This window comes from Strix uralensis, chromosome 1 (genome assembly GCF_047716275.1).
Source record: "Strix uralensis isolate ZFMK-TIS-50842 chromosome 1, bStrUra1, whole genome shotgun sequence".
Taxonomy (NCBI): domain Eukaryota; kingdom Metazoa; phylum Chordata; class Aves; order Strigiformes; family Strigidae; genus Strix; species Strix uralensis.
The window spans coordinates 39,563,642-39,583,808 of NC_133972.1; the positions used below are offsets into that span (position 1 = coordinate 39,563,642).

A 20,167-nucleotide genomic window follows, 5' to 3' on the forward strand; every position below is an offset into this window, starting at 1 on the left:
TAGCAGTGAATTGCTTCACCAATATTAATCCCTGGTGACAACTAAGATACTCCACATGGGTAGATGTTTCTGTCTAATTGCAGTTCCAGTACTAGAGTATTAACTGACTTTTTTTTTTTTTTTTTTTAAATGCACAAATGCATATATTCGTTTCATACCTGGATTTTTCCTGCAGAGGTAGTACTGTTAGGAAAACTAATCTGTAGAGTAATTTTTTTTTTTTTTCTTCTCTCTTTAAAGAGTTTAAAAAAGTACTTCCAGTGAAGGAGCTCTCAGAAGATCCCTTGTTTACAGTATTAGTCATCTGTGTAAGCACAGAGGCACCTCTGCATCACAACACAAGCAGCGCTGGTGTACCCTGGAGTGAAAGGCAGGCGTACAGACAGACCCCGCGCTGTTTGGATTCTGTAGGAGAGATGCAAAGGCCGTTGGAGCAGACTTGTGTTTCCTATGCTTGACAGAGCCAGTGCTTACTGATCACTTCACACTCTTACACTTTTTACGTTCAAGGTTGATTTAAAGGTATAGCGTAAAGCACACTGCAATCTCTGAGTCAAAGGCAAGGGTAGGATGAGTGAGTGCTGCGTCCTGAATGAAAGACACGGGCTTACTTGCTGAAATTTCCCATCCACACATGCGGTGTGGGGAAAAGCAGAAGATACTTTCTGCATCCATCAGACTGTGTCCCACAGCCGTGCTGGACACCCCAGAGCAAGGAGGCTTCCAGCCCCACCCATGCACAGCTGGTGCATGTGTGCGCTTTGTGGCCTATAGCTGTCTGTAACCAAGCTCACCTGCATGTGTGTGTTTATTAGGACAACCTGATATGTAAAATTAGTAGACTTCTTTTCAAAAGCAGATAGTCTGTGATCAAAACTATTGCAACTGGCAGGTGGGAATTGTCCTAATCTTAGAGAGGAGAGCTGTACCTGTGTTGCCAAGACCATGAAGGCAGATGGCTTAGTTTGAATTTTATCCTCAACATGACAGACATTAGCTTTTAGGAGATGACAGCTTTAATATAGCTAGCTATTTCTGATGTGGAATAAATCTGGGTTTGGCAGATACTAGGCTGGTTCTTTGTGGTCACCTTGTATTTAAAACATTTTGGATATTTTTGTCTCACAAGATTTAAATAGAGAAAACACAAATGTAAAAAAGACATGCAGTCCAGGTTTACTCAATTTATATGTCTTGCAAGGGAAATGGAGGTACAAGATTCTTCTTCCCATAAATGTCTCTTCCCACTTCTGTAACAGTGAGCAGAACATGGCAGCTGTGAAAACTTTGCATTTCTGGAACAGAATGTCTGTATATGACCGAAAGAATCGGGCTGTGACATAGGCCATTGGAAAGCCAAATCAATACCTGTATTTAGGAAAGCAGAAGTTAACTCAAAATATTCTGTAATATATTTTATTAGAATTGATGATTGAAAAAAAAAAAATCTTTTACTCAGAATGTTTTTTTTTTTTCAGAAGCTTCTTATGAACAACAAAGAAAGAAAAGCACAGTAAAAGTCAAGCCTCTGTTTTTCTACTAGCAGCACCTGAAATAACCACAGAGACTGAAAACTAGTTCATGACATCTGGGCAATTGCATGCTAAATTCTAACCAGCCAGTGCCTTTTGTCTAAAGTGGGCAATAGATCAGTAAGATAAAATCAAGTCATTATCTGTGCTGTGATTTATTTTCTTTATTACTGCCTTGTTATATCATTCCTTTGTAGGAGTTCTGTTTTCTATGATGTTTAGAGTCAGGTAATATAGAGAAAGCAACAATGCTATATTTATTTTTATATTTGGGTATTATGCAAGACAAAGAATGTTTTAAAATTTCCTTCTTCTTCCAATGCCAAATAAAAATTGCCTGATGAAAGAAGTTTAGGAAATGCTGTGTTTAACAACTGATTCCCAAATGCAGAACACGCAAAATGCTGTATGTTTAAAAGTTGGAAATAGGTGTTATGGGGAAAAAAGTGCATGTAAAGCTCTAGTTATCACTTGAAACTAAGGCAAAATAATGCAGCAACCACCTATAGAGTCTGGGAGTGATCACATCTGTCCTGACAGAATTTGTTTGGTTTATCTTAATGTGAAGCCCATGGAATGCCTGAAATAGGTTGTTTATTTTACTGATTGGAAGCTAATACACAGTTGAAAATGCCTGGTTTTAGTTTGAACACTTTAGATTTTATGGAAAAAAGGATGCTATATTTTGTCCTTAGCTATTACCTGAATTCATTGCACATCTGCATATGACTATAAATCTCTAGATAATATTTGTTTCTCTTTTTGTTGGCTTCATGTAAGTTGGCTACAAAGAACGGTCAGATATTAGGAAACAAGTGGCTGTTAAGCAGGATGTTAAGAAGCAGAATCTGGCCATTAACTGCATTGTTTTGTATCTACATGTCTCAATACTTATCTCAACTTTCCTTTGTCTGAGAACAGGCTAGTTAAATTGTAACATTGTAGGACAGATACCTGCCTTTGTGCATACATAAAAGGGCCTACCCCACTTCTGTGCACTATGTAAGCAGTTAATAGAGCTGCCATCATCCTAGTTAAATTCCTGGTCATTTTTTATTCTTGATTTTCAAGTGAAGCCTATTAAACAGCTTCCTTGTTTAGAAAACTCACTTTTTTTAAAGTATACATATTTTTTTAAGTTCTCCATTATCTTCAGCTGAGTACATTCTAGCACAGTACCAGATGCATTTAGGAGTCTAATTCTAGTATCTTGTGGACTGTCTTCACTTTTAATGAAAGTGTTGGCCTAAACCAAATCCATTACACATGTATCCTCCATACTACATGTATGGATGGTAATTAGCTTTTGGGGTTATCTGAGGCTTATTAAAATACATCACCAGACCATAAAACATGTAAAAAGCAGGACTTCAACTGTCAGACTTGTAAATTGGACCCAAAAATGTGTTACCAAGATACCAACAACTGAGAAGAGCTTCATAAATTTTAAGAATTAAGGTACAACTGGCTAGAATTTGTCATGCCTTCTGGACAGAAGCCTAAAATGTACAGTTGGCTGAAAAAAAACCCAACGTATGCTTTTGCATTGCTTTTAAAAAGCACTGAAAAATATTTGAGACTTTTCTAAATAAAAGGATACAGTTTTTAACTTTCCTTTCTCTGTGTATTCCTTTCTCTTCCCTTTTATTACTTTTGCTTTTTTTTCCTATATGTGAAAAAGTAAAAGATACTAAAAGGAAATGGAGAGAATTAATATGAGAACTTACACAGAGGAATTAATTAAAAAACTTAAAATATAAAAAGAAAAAAAATACTCATGGGGAATTTCCAAAAAAAACCCCAGTTCTAACCAGTTTTAGCAATTGTGTTTGCATCCTAGGCCAAGATTTCTGATTAAATCTATTTGCTCTAGACAGAATTGTTCATACCATTTTATGGCCCTCTGTTGGTAACTACACAGTAGTGAACATACTTTGTCCTATCAATGTGCTGAATATTTGAATTGGTCAGTAAACTCACAACTCTGCTGGAATCTCAAACTGCCATTGCTCAATGTGCTTTGCCCTGTTGACTCAAATAATAGAGAGATCTAGGAAAACTTTATTTTCTTGTTCACTAACCAAATCAAAATAAGACCTACAGAATAATTTGAGGTTCAAGAAACTGGAAGTCTTTTCAATTCTTTTGCAAAATGAACGACAAACACAAACAAGTGGGAGGTTGGAGATAAGCAGTTAGAATGCTTCATTTTACTTGGACTAATACATTTTTATTTCACTTTATGATTATGATTCTTATTATAAAATAAGAACAGTGAAATGCCAGAAGAAAGTATTGCCTGAAACAGAAACATTCAAACTTCTCCATTTAAAATAAAATCAAAAGTCTTCAACTTGCTGTAAATTCATTAATCTTGACATGACACATTTCAATAAATAAATTGTTTGATAAAATCATCCCATCTCTACTTCTAAGAGCAGAGGAAGATTAGCAAGTGTTTTGTCTGAGTGGCTATATGAGGCTCTTGCTGTTGTAAGTAAGAAGCTTTCCATTAGCAGAGGGAAACTGGATATTTAAAAAAAAAAGCAAATGCTGTCAAGTTTTAACACAGCCCCTGATACTGGTAGAATATTAGCACCTGATTCACATCAGCCTTTTAACACCCTGATTTTTTTTTTTTTTCTGTCATTATACATTACTCAAAGCTAGCTCACTTGAAACAGATAATTCTAGAGTAAGAAATTCTCAGTAGAGGCTCCATGAAGATCTTAGAAAATCCTTTCATTGCTTGAAGGACAGCTGGGTTCATCTATGTGGGGGGAAAAAAGGTCTGTTTTATGTGTATATGTAGTGCGTAGCTATCAATGAATTATATCAAAGAACAAGAAATAAATTTAAATAATAGCATGGTATATTCTTGTATAACTTTATTTCCCACTGTGATGTCAATTTATACAGTGTTACTCTGATTAAGAACAGTGATAGAACAAATATAATTTTATAGCCTTAATTTTTATATAAATTGATGCCATCTTAACTTGATGTTTTTGAGTATCTTACTGAGCTATTTATCACCTTCTAAGTGTTTACTAATTTCTGCCAAGTTCTTATAAAAAGTCTCAATCCACTAGATGAATCAAATCTGCTTGTTCCAGTGATGTAAAACTGACAGTTCCAATGCTGGCTAGTAGAGAGTTAAGATAGAGGAAAACGGGATCTTTAGTGGATCCAGGTTTATTTTTTTGGCTTTGTAAACTCTGTGGCTTTCAGAATTTATTAGCATCAAATAAAAATCAAAAGCATCAGATTACAAAACTAACAAAAATAATAGCTGTGAAAGCAGCATGCAAGCAAAACTGGTCCACTTTTCCTGGACAGTCCACATAAAATCTGCCCAACCAACTACTTTACATCCTCTGCTGTTTTATTTTGATCTTTGTGGAGATCAAATTACATAATCTTCATGATTTTATTTTGCTTTGTAATGTGCAGTAATCCGTACTATTAAACTCTGCACAAAAGCATATTACAACTGTAAAATCTGCATGTGTTAGAGTGTGCATATTTGGGCATATATGCCAGCAATTTCAGAGAACCCATAATACATTTGGCGGCGGAGATTCTGATTTTCAGAACTGTTCGTGTGTGGACAAATGTTTGCCTCTTGGCTTAGAGTCTTCAGAATGCAAATCACCTTTGGAAAATTGTGGTTGAAAGGGAACCATCTTGTTAGCTTAATTGCTAAGAAACTGAAGCTATGCTTAATACTTTTCAAAACAAATAAAGGTAGGTCTTCTGCTGAATGTCTGTCTGTTTGAAGGAAAACTCAGCTAAGACAGGTCACACTTTTGCCTTCAGTCCAAGGATGAGTCTTCTTTGGGGAAAGGATATGGAAATCGGTGACTGTCAAGTGTATTATCAAATGCATTATTACTCTTTGTTGGACAGAGTATGCATATTCAAATATTAGCCTGGTTAAAAGTGGAAGGAAATGGTGTGAGGGGCGGGGGCAAGGCAGACATGACAAACCCTCTACTGTCCATGCAGGGCACAGCTGTAATGCTCTGGGGGAGAGTGAGGGTAAGGATGGAAAGTAGGGAGGATCTGTACATTCTCCCAAACTTCTTTTATTACTTTCTTTGTAAAGGGAATGAATGATAAGAAGTTACTTCTCTGATCCCACCCCTGCAGTACTGTAAAATTCAAACTTTGCAGGGAGAGTGGGAAACGAGAGAAGAGCCTTGGGTTTATACAGCATTATCTGCATATCTTATATTACATCCTTCCAGCCCAGCTGCTCTGATTTCTAAAGTATTTAGTCATGTCCTTGCAGACAGATTATCTCTTTGTAGTTTGGGGACAAGGTCAAGGAACCATGGTTGGATATTATATAGGCACATGCTAATCTTATTTTCCCCAGTGGTCATGAGTTCCTGAATCAGTGATTTAAGCCTAATTGTTGTTTTGTCCCAAACTGTGGAGGAGACATTACTGTTGTTCATATTCATTAGCAGAAGTTTTCTCCCTTAAAATTTGTATGAAGTCATCAAAACTGCAGATTCAACTAATGTACTAACGCCAGGCAAGAATGCTGTATGAGTTTTCTCCACCATCGTTTCCCTATTACGGTTAATGCAGTCCATCTTACTGAAACCAAAACGCTATTGCCAGTACACCTCTTAAATTATTCTCAAGCTGCCAGCTGTGCCATTTGACTTTGATCCTTTCTTTCATGGTAATTGTCATGCTGAAATGTAAAACTAAAATATGTTCTGCACCAAGTGCCACCTTTTCATACTTGTGGAGGATATTCGTCTTCATGAGATTTCTGCAGATTTTACGTGCTATTAATAGTCTTCTCTATGTGCTATTGCTGCCATCAAGTGTAATTATATAATTATGCATGTGTAACTATTCATGTACAGTAATTTTCAAGGAATGCCAGATCTCTGGAGCTCATTCTCATCCAGCATTTTCATACTGCTTAGCTTTAAAATAACACTTAGCGTTACATGAAACACCTCATTGTTTTATTTTAATGGGAGCTAAAAAATTGAAAAATTCTGGTTGAATATGCACTTTGAAGTATGTTGCTGAACAGAAGGATAGATTGCCTTGTTATTAGATGAAATTGGGTAGTTTAGTGACTTGCTTTCCTGTTTTGTTTTGCTCTCACTGTTAATTGAGAAAAACTGGAGTCATCAATGTAAATAAATCCCTCCATTAACACAAACAATTATATTCACCTTACAGGTATTATTACATGCAAAGAAAAACATTTCTGAAATATTCTTCTGGACAATCTGGTTTAAAAAAATGCTTTCTAAGTGTGAAAATTTTAAGATATTCAAAATATTTAGAGAGGAAAATAGTTTTCAACTGTTAGTTAATTTTTTAGGGATCTCATTGTTAACATTTGGGTGTTTTTGACCTTTGCTGTATTAAAGAGGTCCTGAAGCACCTTGCTGTCCATTCACTCTACAGTGGCAAATCAGTATTTTAATGCTCTAATGAGAGGCTGGACTGCAAGTAGCAAAATATTTAATCACTGCAATCACTGTTTGCGATGTGCTGCTTAAGAGTAGATGTTTCCTTTACTAACTCTGAGGTCAAACTAGTTGGCATCCAGGTATTCTAACAGTTGTTCAAGGTACTGTCAAGTCCCAGAACAAAATGATAGTCCTGTTCCCAGGCACATACAATGTAAACATGGGATAAAAGGGAGTCGGTGCATATGGACAAGCATTAGGACCATTGGAGGAGAAATCACAAAGTATTTCTGAAAATTGAGTGTGTAATAATGGAGGCTAATGGAATTAGCTCAGGGAACAGAGAGATATGCTGAAAAGATCCTTAAAATGTTGAAAATTAGCTTACTTTTCAAAAGAGAGACAAAGGAAATGTACATAGAGGAATGACATAGCCAAAGGACAGTCTAAGATATTTATTTCATTAGCATTCTGGGTGGACATCAGTGAGGTGTAAAGGTTTTGGCAAAGATAATTACTGTATCGGAGATATGAGAAGACAAGGGCCTGGATGAGAATCCCAGATTCATGAATGAATAAGACTAATTAGCTCAGGTATGTTGTTAGGAAAGAATGTGCATATGTGGATGTGGGGAAGTCTCAGGAGAGATGGGAATCAAAGATGATATATAAACAGTGATGATGATATCTAGAATTATAGGGAAAGAAGGAGGCAAAGTTTATTTGGAAACAGAAAATAAATAATTTAAATTTAAGATGACAATCAGACACACAATAATATTGGGAAGGCTGAAATTTAGTTGGCTGGGGGGAAGGGGAACAAGACTTGCAGAAGAGTGGGATCTGTGTAGAGATGGTAGAATTTGTGCTGGGGGTAATAATATCTAGAGGAGTACAAAAGCAGAACAAGGACAGACCTTGTACAAAACCTTGGTGTATCAGCTGTACATAATGGCATAAAAACTTGATGTACCTGCTGAGCCCTACATAATGACATAAACTATTTATACAAGATCTACACAATAGATCTTTTCAGTTAAAGAAAAAATGATAGAAAGATCTTTTATTTAAAGAAAAATGTCAAAATATACAACAGATGAATAGATTTATCCTTGCTGAGTTCATGATGGCGAGATTATTTTTTTTTTTGAGCACATGAAAATGAAATTTTCTGGCAACTGGGACCAAATGTGATCCCTAGTCATGCTGCAATAGAGTGCTCTAATACTACAAAAGACCTTTACTATTGTCAGAGAGTGAGGATTCATCTGTGATATAGCAATTGTTCAGCCACCAGTGTCTTCTGCAAAAGCAGGAATAAATTGAGGTAGTGTTGATAATTCAGAAAAAATGCTTGTGACAGATCAATAGCCTGAAGAATCAGAGATCAGGGTGCTAAAAAGGAATTAAATCTTTGCCATTAGCTGTCCTGGCTGGTGCACCCTGCCTTTAATCTGAGCAAAACGTTGTTTATTAGCTCTCTTCATATGAAGAAGGACCCTCTAAAATAAACCTCAATATTTACAAACATTTCCAGAAAGGAGGAAAGAACAAACCCCATAGAAAATCTGAAATAATATATGAGCAACAACAAAGAAAGATTTCAGGAGAGAGCTTCAAATAAATGAAGTGATAGTGAGACATAAGGACACTGGAAGACTTTATGATGGGAAGAGGTGAGGGAAAAATAAAGCGATGAAGTTGTGTGAAAGGATGCAGTAGAAGGAAAGTATGGAGGAGAGAAAGCAGCCTGATTTGTCAGGTAAATTGGAAAATGTTATGGAAAAAAAATACTGCTAAATGGTGTTGCTCTCACATGTTTCTAAGAATCAAACGTTAATAGCTATTCACTGAAGTGTTCTCACATAGTTCTAATAGGTGAAAATACTGGTAAAATTAAAGTGAAAATTAAATCAATGCAACAACTGCTTAAGAAGTTTCATATCAGCAAGTTTGGTGCAATTTTGAAAAAGTAAATAGCATTCTGAAGTGAGATAATCTGAATTGGTGGGGTTTTTCTAAACAAGAGAGAATGAGATGTATAAGCAAACATTTATGGTGAAAGTGGTATACACTCCCTTCTGAAACAGTTTATCTTTTTAACAACTGTAACCCAGTGCATGATTTGGGACTATTCTGGAGGATCTACCATTGCTGAGGGAATGGCTCTAAAGTTTTGCTACAAGAAATATAGAGATAATATTATTTTTTTGCATTAATTTGTGAACATTTTCATTGACTTATATTTAAACAGATTATAGAATCCAGCTGAAATGATTAGCTTCTTGAAAAGCAGCACATCAGGAAAAGACTTAGATGATTATAACATCTAGTCTGAAGTTTTGCATGTGATATTGCTATTTAAAATAGCCACAGTACGTACTTTGTGTGTTAGTGAAAAACATAACTTGGAAATGTTTGCATCTGACAGTGATCTATTTTAAGTAAAAGAAGAATATTGTTTAGGTGCTAGTGAGAAGTGTGAATATTGTGATTGGCTACTGCACAGAAACTTGCAGACAGGTAATATGTGGAGAGCAAATGAATTGCTACTGTGTAAGCTTAAAACTGTAGATGCAAAAGCTAAAATAATATTTACCTATACATGGTATAATGAATCTTTATTGGCAACTGGTATTCACAGACTATTTGAAAGGTGGTATTGGCCAGACGCAAGTTATTTGGCAGAGATCTTACCTAGTATATATTTGCAGAGCCTGTCTGCATAAGGATGCTGGCAGGTTTACCCTGATTTCTATTCCAGGTGACAAATTTCTATCCAAGCATATGAGTGATCAAATATTTTCCACTGGAATCTGGGCACTGTAAAATTTCTGAAGCTGAGTAGAAAAATTGCAGGATTTGCTTAAACTATAATAGCCTCTGCATACCAGTGTGACGGCAAAATATTTCCACTTGGACAACATCAGGGCGAACTGCGCTCAATTGAACTAAACATTTTTCTGGAAGGCTGATGGTATTTTGTTGCCACTTGTCAATGGCATCTTCTCTTAATCTAGAAGATGTGATTACTGTAGTCTTCAGTTAATTTCTGTGTGAGAATTAAGTAACGGCAATGGAAAGTACTGATGCACTAACTTTATCTACCAAAGCAAAGAACTCAGTCCAAACCAGATGAAAGCTATACCATAACCACACTAGCTTATTTTTTTCCAATGCAAAGCCAATTAAGAAATAGAACAGTTTCCATTAGTTTATTTGTCTTTCCTGGAGCAATTACAATTGCTAAACTTTCCTAAACCATACAAATGTGGAGTCTCCCCTTGTGACAGGTTGTTTAAATTTATAACTAAAGCTAGCATTTCCATCTCCAGTAAAAGCCAAACAGACATTTAATTATGGTGCGTGACATTTCTGACTAAAATAGAGCCAACAGAGCCTGTCAGACAGCCCTCATTGTTCATGAATTTTGAACAAATTGGGGATCTGTGAATTTATAGCCAGGTTTTTCTCTACTATTGTTTAAAATAGCACACATGGAAAGCACGCCATGGGTGTGTTGTAATTCAGCTTTAATGATGTAACACTTGGTTTCAGTCAATTGTTGGAGGATTGCAGTAACGCTGGTTTAGTGCTTCAGACATTGCATGTTCCTTAGCAATTATAGTCCAGCTTTCAATAATGGCTGTTGGCGGGATATCCACAAGTGAAGTCATAGCAATTTTGAAAAAGAGCTAATAAAAATACACCTGCCTTGTAGTGGAAAACGAGCCTTTAATATCTCTGCTTTGAAGTTGAGTGAAGCCCACAGCATTAACTAACAGATACCAGTATTATGATGCAGTAATCCACTCCCCCAGGGGAAGTCAGGGGATTGAAGTATGAAAGGCTGCTATTTTCTAGTCACATATTTTTTAGTCACCATAACATCATAAAGGAAGAATGGGAATAACGAGGTAATAATAAAAACTGGAAGGCGTGTTAGCTGTGAAGTTAGGAATATGCAAAGCCATCACAAACTGTAATTCAGGGATGCTACAACTTAAGTGACGTATAATGAGTCAGTTGTTAGTTTTAATACAATTCCTTATTTAAATACATCCAAATCCACTTTTTGTTAGAACAATATATGGAATATTAAAACAGCATTTAGGGAAAAAGAATAAGAAATATTTTTTTTTCACAGAACTTCTCAGCTTTCTATTCTGTTTCTATTCTGGATCAGTTTAGGTTTTGACAACATTTTTCACAGCCACTGAATATTTGTGGCCATTAATAATCCTCAGTTGCTTTTCTTCACCAAAAGATCTAGGGTGGATTCCTTTTGTTAAATTCTCTTTTATATTCTCTCCTGATATACTTCATGTGTTTTGAATTCTTTTTCATTTTAGGAAGCATGTGCGGTTACGTCCTTGTGGCCTATACAGTCAAGTTACGTGTCTTTCTAGGGCAGTCCATAGTGCAGCAGTTATATGCAGTTATAAACTTCTGTTTGGAAGAAGCATAATAAAATATATTTTCAATAAAAATTGTGGGAAAAAATCCAACCTCTCTAACTACTAAAATGAGAATAGGAACTTGGAGGATCCATTCCTGCCTATTGCTAGGTTAGTGACTGCTTAGGCCAGTGACAGAATCTTTCTTTGTGTTTGTTTAACTGAATGGAAAATGCATCCAAGAATGCCCACATTATAATGCATTTATTAGGTATGATTACTGTGTTTGTAAAGAGTCTCTAGAATTACACTATGAAAGGCCTTAAGCAATTAGAAGTTACACTGTTGAAGAAATGCAGTTCCCTGTGTTCTCGGTTTTATTCTGCACAAAAACTTTATTGTCTGTTGTGGCACACTTCTCCCATCTCTCTCTCGGAGACGGTTGTCCTAGTCTTACTGTAGTGAACGCCTGAAGACGCTTTAAGCCAGGAACGTATAATTAGAGCTCAGTTTAGGCTCACAGTTGTTCAGTGTGATATATTATGCAGCTATTTTGCAATCACTGCTGTTGCAATTAAGATCCAAACTGCAAAAAAATTGTCTGGGTATATACACAAATGGGCCTCTTATAGGTGGAAGGGAACATGAAATAAAATGTTCAGTATATCCTTAGCACAAAAAGGTTAATCTGGAAATCAGCAGAGCTACTTCCATATTAATCACTAGATATAATTTATGAAAAAAAAAATCTAAAACATTTTGATCAGGAATTTGTTGGCAACCAAAAGCAGCTCAGGAACTTGCAGGATATACATCCTACAGTTAGACCTTCAGTTTCAGCTGTGTTAGAGGCTTCTCTTCTTAAAATAACCAGAATTTGAACTGTATACCTTTAGGGCTGGATGCTGCTTCTCTCATCCTCATCCCCACCAACATAGTAGGGTCCTCTAAGTGGAGAGGTGAAAGATAAAGGGCGCTTAACCCCATGCTGGCCTGATCAAACACCGTTCCCTGCTAACACAGGAAGAAACATTCATCAAAGGGATATCACTTGAGTATGATCCTACAAAGACATGCACACATGCTTAACTTCACGTTAATGGGACTATTTAGGTGCATGAAGCTAAGCATGTGTTTTAAATCTTTACTGGATTGTAGTCTATATTTTCCTTTCCACTAACCTGAGCCTTTACACAAGGCAGTTACCTTACTGGTCTGAAATGCTGAAAATTCTCTCTGTCTGTGGAGAAGATTTTATATGTCTGAATTCACTTACTGATCTTCCCTAGTTGCCATGGGATTTCAATTTTATTACTTCTGTCTTTTCTGTTTTTGTTTAGGGTTAGTAGCACACTTTTACAAATTTCAAGTAACTTATATACTTGCTAATTTTTCAGAGCAAGTATTTATATAATTACTTTTCAAATAAAAATCCAAATTCTTGTTTTATATTAAAAATATATTAATGGTGCAATCTTCTAACTTTTATACTAGTTTTTACTCAAATAAGTCTTTAACTGTCTCTCAACATTGCTATAAAATAACTAGGAATTACCTATTTTATTGATTTCTGTTGTGTCTTTTTGGGAGTGAGTGAACTTGTGCTGGAGTTGGAAGATTTCCTATTCAGCATTCAATTTAGTAAAAAGAATGTACAGAAATGCTGAATCAGAAAAAATATTTAGACTCTGGAAATAGGAAGAAACATAGTGATCTTTTAAGCTATTACAATGTTCAATCCCGTAGCTAAATTTAAGTATGCTCTGCATTCAGTGCTAGTCACAAAGATTTTGTTGTGCTGGGTAAACCAGATATATCAGGAAGCCGATCCGTCACACTTTCAAACTTCATAGTACTGTCACTACATATTTTACTGCTGTTCTTTTCTTTGTAGAAATCAAGTGTGTAATTTGCATCATTACTCTGAGAGTAAATTGCTATTGAGTCTTGACACCTGCCAGCACTGGTATTCATTTCAAGCTGTAAAGCAGTACTTTGAAATAAATATTGGGAAACTCATTAGGTATTGTCAGCTGTATCATCCATGTTAGCATAAAATAATATAGCTAAATATTTCTGGATTCTATTTTCTACTAAAAAAAAGAACAAAACTCATTGTGAAAACTTTTCTTTACTTTAAAAGTATTTTCTAAAGCTATGTCCCCCAATTTTTATCAATTTTATACACATTATTTTTCCCATATGTTCCTATATGAGAAACATGAACAGTTTCTGGTTTTACATTCATAAAGTTCAACATCCAATTAAAGGATTAAGTGGGCCAAGTCTGACAAGAACTCTGAAAGTGAAATTCCCCTAGCCTCCGTTATTTCCAAATTCAGATATAAACTAAATTTAACTGATCTTAGAGACCGCATAGTGCTTAAAGTCAGTAGAACCTAGATTCTGACCCTGGCTGGTCCTGGATAATTCCCAGTTGTTTCAGGAGTGGAGTGTAAATACCCAGGGAGATAATTTTTTGTTATCTTAGGAGTTGCATTAATGCTTATAGTCATTTCTGCTTTAATAATTTCTAACAAGAATCTTCCCTGCCTCACGAAGCATATTTATCTGCTCCATCTTTAGGTAGACTGTGTCTAACCAGCTGTAGTGAATCTGGACTGAGATGTGTCATAATGAAAACTACCCCTACAAATGTAATATATTAAAACCAAGGTTGTTTGTAACCACGCATATTCAGCAGATGATTTCAACTGGAAAGTGTATATAAATCAGTATTAATTTCCTGTAGTATTGATAGACTTATGTTTTAGAAGGTTGAAGGGAGAATGTGAGAGGAAAAAACCCACTCTTATCATTAGCTTGACGTGCCCTTCATACTTGTGGTCCCACAACCAGAGTTGCCAATCCAGTTCAAAAAGAGATTCTGAAATATTCTTTTTTTCCCCAAAGGGAACGAACTGCGACATAATAATGCCTGCCAGATAACTTGTGATCATCCCGCTCTTTTCTTGAACTTCCACCAACTTCAATCCTAGTGAGTTCAAACTTCTTGTCTTAATCTTCAGATCTTCCATGCAAATGCTTACTCTTGTACACCATGCTCCTGACTGCACGGAGTTAGTCTCCCATCACCTCCTGTTTCATCAGGGAGGTTGGTGCCTGATTGTTTAAGTGTTCATTCTATCTGGTTACTCCTTTCTTTCATTGAACTGATTTCTTATGTTACTTTTTTACTAATGTCTCCCTTAAATCCTTTCTTAGTATCTGCTACTTTCAGGGCTCCTGAAAGACAAGAACCAGTGTGTGTGAGGGCTAGCCAAAAAGAAACATTTAGATGGCTGCTGGTCTAAGGCATGTCCTACAAGCATACCTCACAGTTGTCTCTCTTATCTGTAAGCTCTTGGTCATTATCGGTTATAAGCTCATGAGAAAAAAAGACAGTTTAAGGCTTGTTTGTAATCCTTCACTTATTGAAACCCTGATCTTCATTTCAGCTGCAGAAGTTGACTGTGGTAAAATAGTACACTGACAAGGCTACCCAAAATGAATTGCTGAATTACATGTTAATAGGCAGTTATGGTTTAGTAGATGATTTTCAGCCAAAGATACGTTAAGAATTTGCAAGGAGGGATCTGTGACTTCTGTGAGGGCACTGTCCTCGGCCATGCAGCAGATGTTTTGCTGTGGCTGAGAGGCCCTGAAAGCAGGTACACAGTGCACTTTGTCCTGGAAATCACCAAGGAATCATTCAAATAGTAGTAGAAATCATTGTTATAATGAAACCCTTGAATGTGTGAGATTAGAAATGGAAACTAGCAGCTAGGAGGGGAGTCTATGGCTGAATTTATGTTGGGAGGACAGAAAAAAGTCATAGATAACAGCCCAGGGGCACAGACCTTTCATGCTTAGAATTGTGGCCTCAAGCAGAGGTGTTTAAATCAGCGTTCCCAGACTGAAAAATTTTACATCACCACTGAGACAAGTTCAAGCTTCCTGCCCTGATGGAGCCATCTGATAGAAGCTTTGAGTAGGGAGTTGGACCATGATCATATAAATTAGACCAGATTTTCTGAAGCGGAAATAATGCAGCTGTATACATTTACTGAGTCTTCTTCAGAGTGAAATGTCACAGTAAGGTATAGAGATGCTTTGCAAGTTCCTTTGAGGCATAATTGGTATAGCTACTAGACATATTAAGGAATGAAAATTGTATACTGAAAACCTAGTACTTAATAGACAGCTAGATAGCCAAATAAGAATTTTTCTACTTTTTTTAATTAAATGTACTTGCAATTTTACATGTACAGCTAACTTCAAGCACAGAACCATGGCCACTGAACTTGAGCCTCTTAAAGCATTGCATTTTCTTGGATCTGCCTAATAAAGCCCCTGCTATTTATGTGTCCAAATCAGTTTAATCTAGGCATAAGTCCATGGAAAAAAACACTCCATATTGTTGTCTTTTCAATCATAAATCAGATAGGTTTTTAATGTTTTCTGCTTTAATGTTTTACATGTAGAGTGATATGAATCTCAGTGTTGTAGCTTTTCTGTGTATTCTGTAGATTACACCTGGCTGCCTGACAGAAAGCTGTCAAAGTAAATGACTAGAATTAATTACCATTCATTAGAGTAAAAATTAAATAGGGATGCGAAACTCATAGAAGCTCCACAGAGTAATATACTCCTATACAACTCTCTACATTATGGTTCATTAGGTATATAAATAAATCTTTTCAATACCCTTTGGCGGTATGGAAGTAAATTGTCATTTTAAATTAAAATCTCATTAGTGAGCTAGTATACACCTCAATATCTGAAATACGCTTATTTTTGTATTGATGCCATGTTATTGACTTAACTGCCAGTGTTTTCTAGTCACCTGAACTTGATAATAATAAAAAAAAATGTGAAATGATTCTATTCATTTTGGGTTTGAACTTTTCTTATACCTCTTCCCAGTGCTGCATACCCAAGGGAAAAGAGTTCCTTTATTAAATCTGAAGTCTAAAATTCCACTGCCTCAGCTCTTAAGAGGATTTTAGAAAATGAAGAACCCCGCCTACAGGAGAGGCTGAAGAAGGGAAAAATAGCCAGTTTACAGGCCTTGGGGGATTAATAACTCTTCCCATATTCCTTGGAATCCCATTGAATTAAAGTTACAGTGAGGCCATGGAGACAAAGGTCTTATGCCTTTTGCTTTCCTGATCAAAGTGGAAAATATAATTTTTTGGAGAGCAAATGGTATTTTTCCCCACTTATTTTATCTCTAAATCTCTATGCCACCATTTGTTTTATAGATTGGAAATTCAGAACTTCAGGTTAGCAAATTAATTTACCAAGTAAAAAATGAATTATAATGGTTTTGATACTGTAATGGTTAGGACATCCTATATATTGAAAGTACAAATTTCTGTGTTAATGTGGGAGAATTTGGAAAATATTTCTGTAATCTAAAAGTATGCTGTTTATGTCCACGCTGGAAAGATTGAAATAGATTGTCAAACTGAAAAGGTAAAATAGAATAATTAATGAATTTGCCTCTACTTAGACCACTTAGCTGAGAACTGACATGATAATACTCCTACAATGCAATTATTTAAAAAGAAATAATCTACTGAATGAAACGGAAGGGTTGGCTGAACTTTAGTAAACCTAGCTTGGAAGGGTGAAAAAGAGGGGAAAGTCAGTGGAGAGTGGGTATTCAGGGGGAAAAAAAAAAAACTTTTTTTGGAAGTGACTTGTTTTATCCAAATAATTTTCAGGCTAGCCACAATTAAGAGACAAATACAAAAGGGTGGGGAGCTGTAGAACAAGCCAGCAAAGGAAACAACAACAAAAAAAAAAGTATGAAACATATGCCAAGAGAAAGACAATGTTTATAGTCCAACAGGAAATGAACAGTGAAATCATAGTGCTTGTGAGATGAGTTGAAAGGAGAAAGTGGAGAGCACAGAAGGGCAAGATAAGATAATGTCTTCTTTGCTTTCCACCAACAGCAGAGTGCAAAGGGTGGTGAAGGAGTATTCCTGAATGTAAAAGGGTGAGGTCAAAATCGAGATGTATATAGTATGTGCTTATCTTGCTTTGGCAATATAGCAGTAAAAATGGGTAATTTTACCTCTGGAAATGGGGCCTTCTTTGAAACTGCTAGACTCTGTGTTAGAATAGCTTAAATTCTGCATTTAGACTGGGTTGCAGACTTGTAATGTGTCCTGTGAACTGAGAACAGAATGCAAATGTGAAAGCATCATAGCTGCTACTTACATATGATGGTACCTGATGGTCTCTCTTGGTGAACTGCGTGTAGCCATTGTCACCGTTGTGGTTTGCTACCATTCATACCTGTTTGCACTTGGCTTGCGTAGATAGAACTGACTAAACAAGTTACAAAGAGGGCAGAAAGCACCTGTGCAAAGACTTTTTTGGTAAGAAAAGCAGGGAATGAAGCGGAGCATGTAACACTCCTTGTATAGGAAAGTAATATGGGTCAGTTTCCACTTGTGCGTTTGGCCATGCTGGCAGTCCTTTTTATGTACTCTGCATACTAATACTAGTTTGACAATACAGTAAGGCTCAATCTTTTATTCTAATAACATATCACTTTTACAGAAGTCCTGTGTCTTGTTTTTTTCTGGAAATTCCTGAGTTACCTTCTAGAAAGATGACAAATTTCAAAGGTACTGATACCAAAAGACATAACAACAGATTAGTTTCAGCTCAAAAAGACAAAAAATTGCATAGACATCTTTGAGAGGGACTGTTGAGTATAGTTTGGTGTAGTGGCATCTAATTTAAGGCATCAGTCTTTTATTGGAGCCGGCCCCAAGTGACGTATATAAATCTGTCTGTCATCTCCCATTAGCTTGTGCTAGTTGCAAAAGGATGTGGGAACCAACAGTGGATTAAAAAATAAATTAAGCTTGGATCTATCGTAAAGGAAATGCCTCCCAACTGCCAGAGGGTCCTTCCACAGCAAGTCAAGCCCCTCTTTCCCACTCCCAAAATGTTATGTGTCTTGTAGTCATTAGCTTATGTCATTATTATAAACCTGATTTTTTTTTTTAATTTAGTGCATCCAACTTTAATGACAGTTCTTTATAGAAAGCTTTTTCTGTCAATAACTGTTTTACTGTTGTTATTGATGTTGTGAAGTTATTTGAATGTTGCAACATAATACGTACTCTCAACATTGTCACAAAACTTTGAGACATTCTTGTTTCCAAGACTAAGAGCAAATTCCAATAAAGATTTAGGAGCAAAATCTTCACAGATTTGCTTCATTATAAACTTTTCAGGGAAAATGCTATGTGTGTTCTCACAAAATTTAATCTTAGAGATTTCCCACAGAATTAACAACATTCTTAGCGATATATTCTAGCAATTCAACTGTACATATTCAATAGGATTATAAAACAAATCATGAGAATACATGGTGCTAAATGTCTCCTTTCTACTTGTAGTTGTAGTAAAAAGCATCCATCAAGTCACTGACATCTTCTTCCCCTTCAGTTGAAGTGTGGTGAACCATTTGTTAAAGCACCAAGAAACGTTTTAAAAATCAAAGGTAAAGACAAGAAGGTCATTCATGGCTATTTACTCCCTACTGAAATGAACACCAAAGAATGTTATCTGTCATGAAATTCCACTTTTGTCCACGTTTTTAAAGAGACAAATGGAGAAAGTAAGAGAACACAGACATAAACTTAGAAATGGTATGAATATTTATGTATTCACATATATATAAAAATTTTTTTAAAGTGTATATTTATTGAACATATATAGTAACACACCTGCACAAACATGCTGTATATCAAATACTATAGTATATAATATGTATCGTAGGAAATACATTAAAAAATTAATTAGTATTTGTCTCATAATAAGCCAGATAAATAATCATTCATCCTTTTTCTTGCCTCCAGACTTTCTTCTGAAGTCTTTTGAGTTTGGTTTTGTCTATCAAAAATACAGAAATAGAGGTGGGTTCAAAAATTGCTGCCACTTATGATGTCTCTTGATATATTGTTTGGCACTATAGGTTTGTTTTGCCAATATTATGATTGAGAAAGCTAAATCCTTGAAAAATATTCAGTAAAATTTAAATATTTGTTCAGGGTCTTGCAAATGAAAAGAAAATTTTGTTTGAAGTGAGCCTGAAATCACCAGCTACTCTCTTTTTTTTTTTATCTCCAGGTGAACTAATAATGAGTAATTTATGTACTAATTTGCCTATGTTATTTTGTCTCATGATTGTTAACGATTTTTCTTGTTACTGCTCTGTCTAATCCCTAATCTGCTAGACATCACTCCTTTCTTATTGAATACCCACTGAGTGCTGGCTCATCTGTCCAGCAGCATTATTTTTATGAATATATTGATCTTGTCTTGAGCTGTTCAAGAGGAACTATTCTTAAGTATTAAAATGTCATTGCATTATTGATTTGGGCTTTTTGAGTCATACTTTTAGATTTTTAAAAGGATTGCCCTACATGCATGTCATTTTTGTGTTTAAAAAATAACAGTAAAAAAATAAATTAAAATTCACCTTTACTCTTGAAGAGCTGCTGTGTGCTATAGCTATCAGCTGCAGTATGTTCAATAAAGATAGAATAATAAATTTAGACAGCAATGAAGTTCAGCATTTATCTTAATATATTAGGTTTGCTTCTTAAAAACACCCTAGTAAACAGAATATTGAAATACCGAGACTCTCTGAATACACCCTTAATCAACTGTAACCGATCTGCTGACAGGTGCATAGACATACAGACTGAACCATGTGCTTGGGTTTAGTGATAGGACATAAAAAATAACAGAAATG

The 20,167-nt window shown here is 35.7% G+C and overlaps 1 protein-coding gene across 6 annotated transcripts in view; it reads left to right on the plus strand.

The window, feature by feature from the left end:
* AGMO (alkylglycerol monooxygenase) overlaps positions 1-20,167 on the plus strand; it is a 193,691-nt gene that overhangs the window by 119,298 nt on the left and 54,226 nt on the right. For 2 of the 6 annotated variants that reach the window (XM_074892213.1, XM_074892202.1), the window contains exon 13: positions 14,293-14,377. The exons of 1 other annotated variant lie outside the window; for it this stretch is intronic. In XM_074892213.1, the coding sequence (XP_074748314.1) occupies positions 14,293-14,377 (85 nt within the window). Of the gene's footprint in view, positions 1-1,478; positions 1,859-14,292; positions 14,378-18,806; positions 18,911-19,268; positions 19,326-20,167 lie in introns of those variants that run through there. 3 more of the 6 variants (XM_074892224.1, XM_074892191.1, XR_012631931.1) reach the window with 2 other exon arrangements.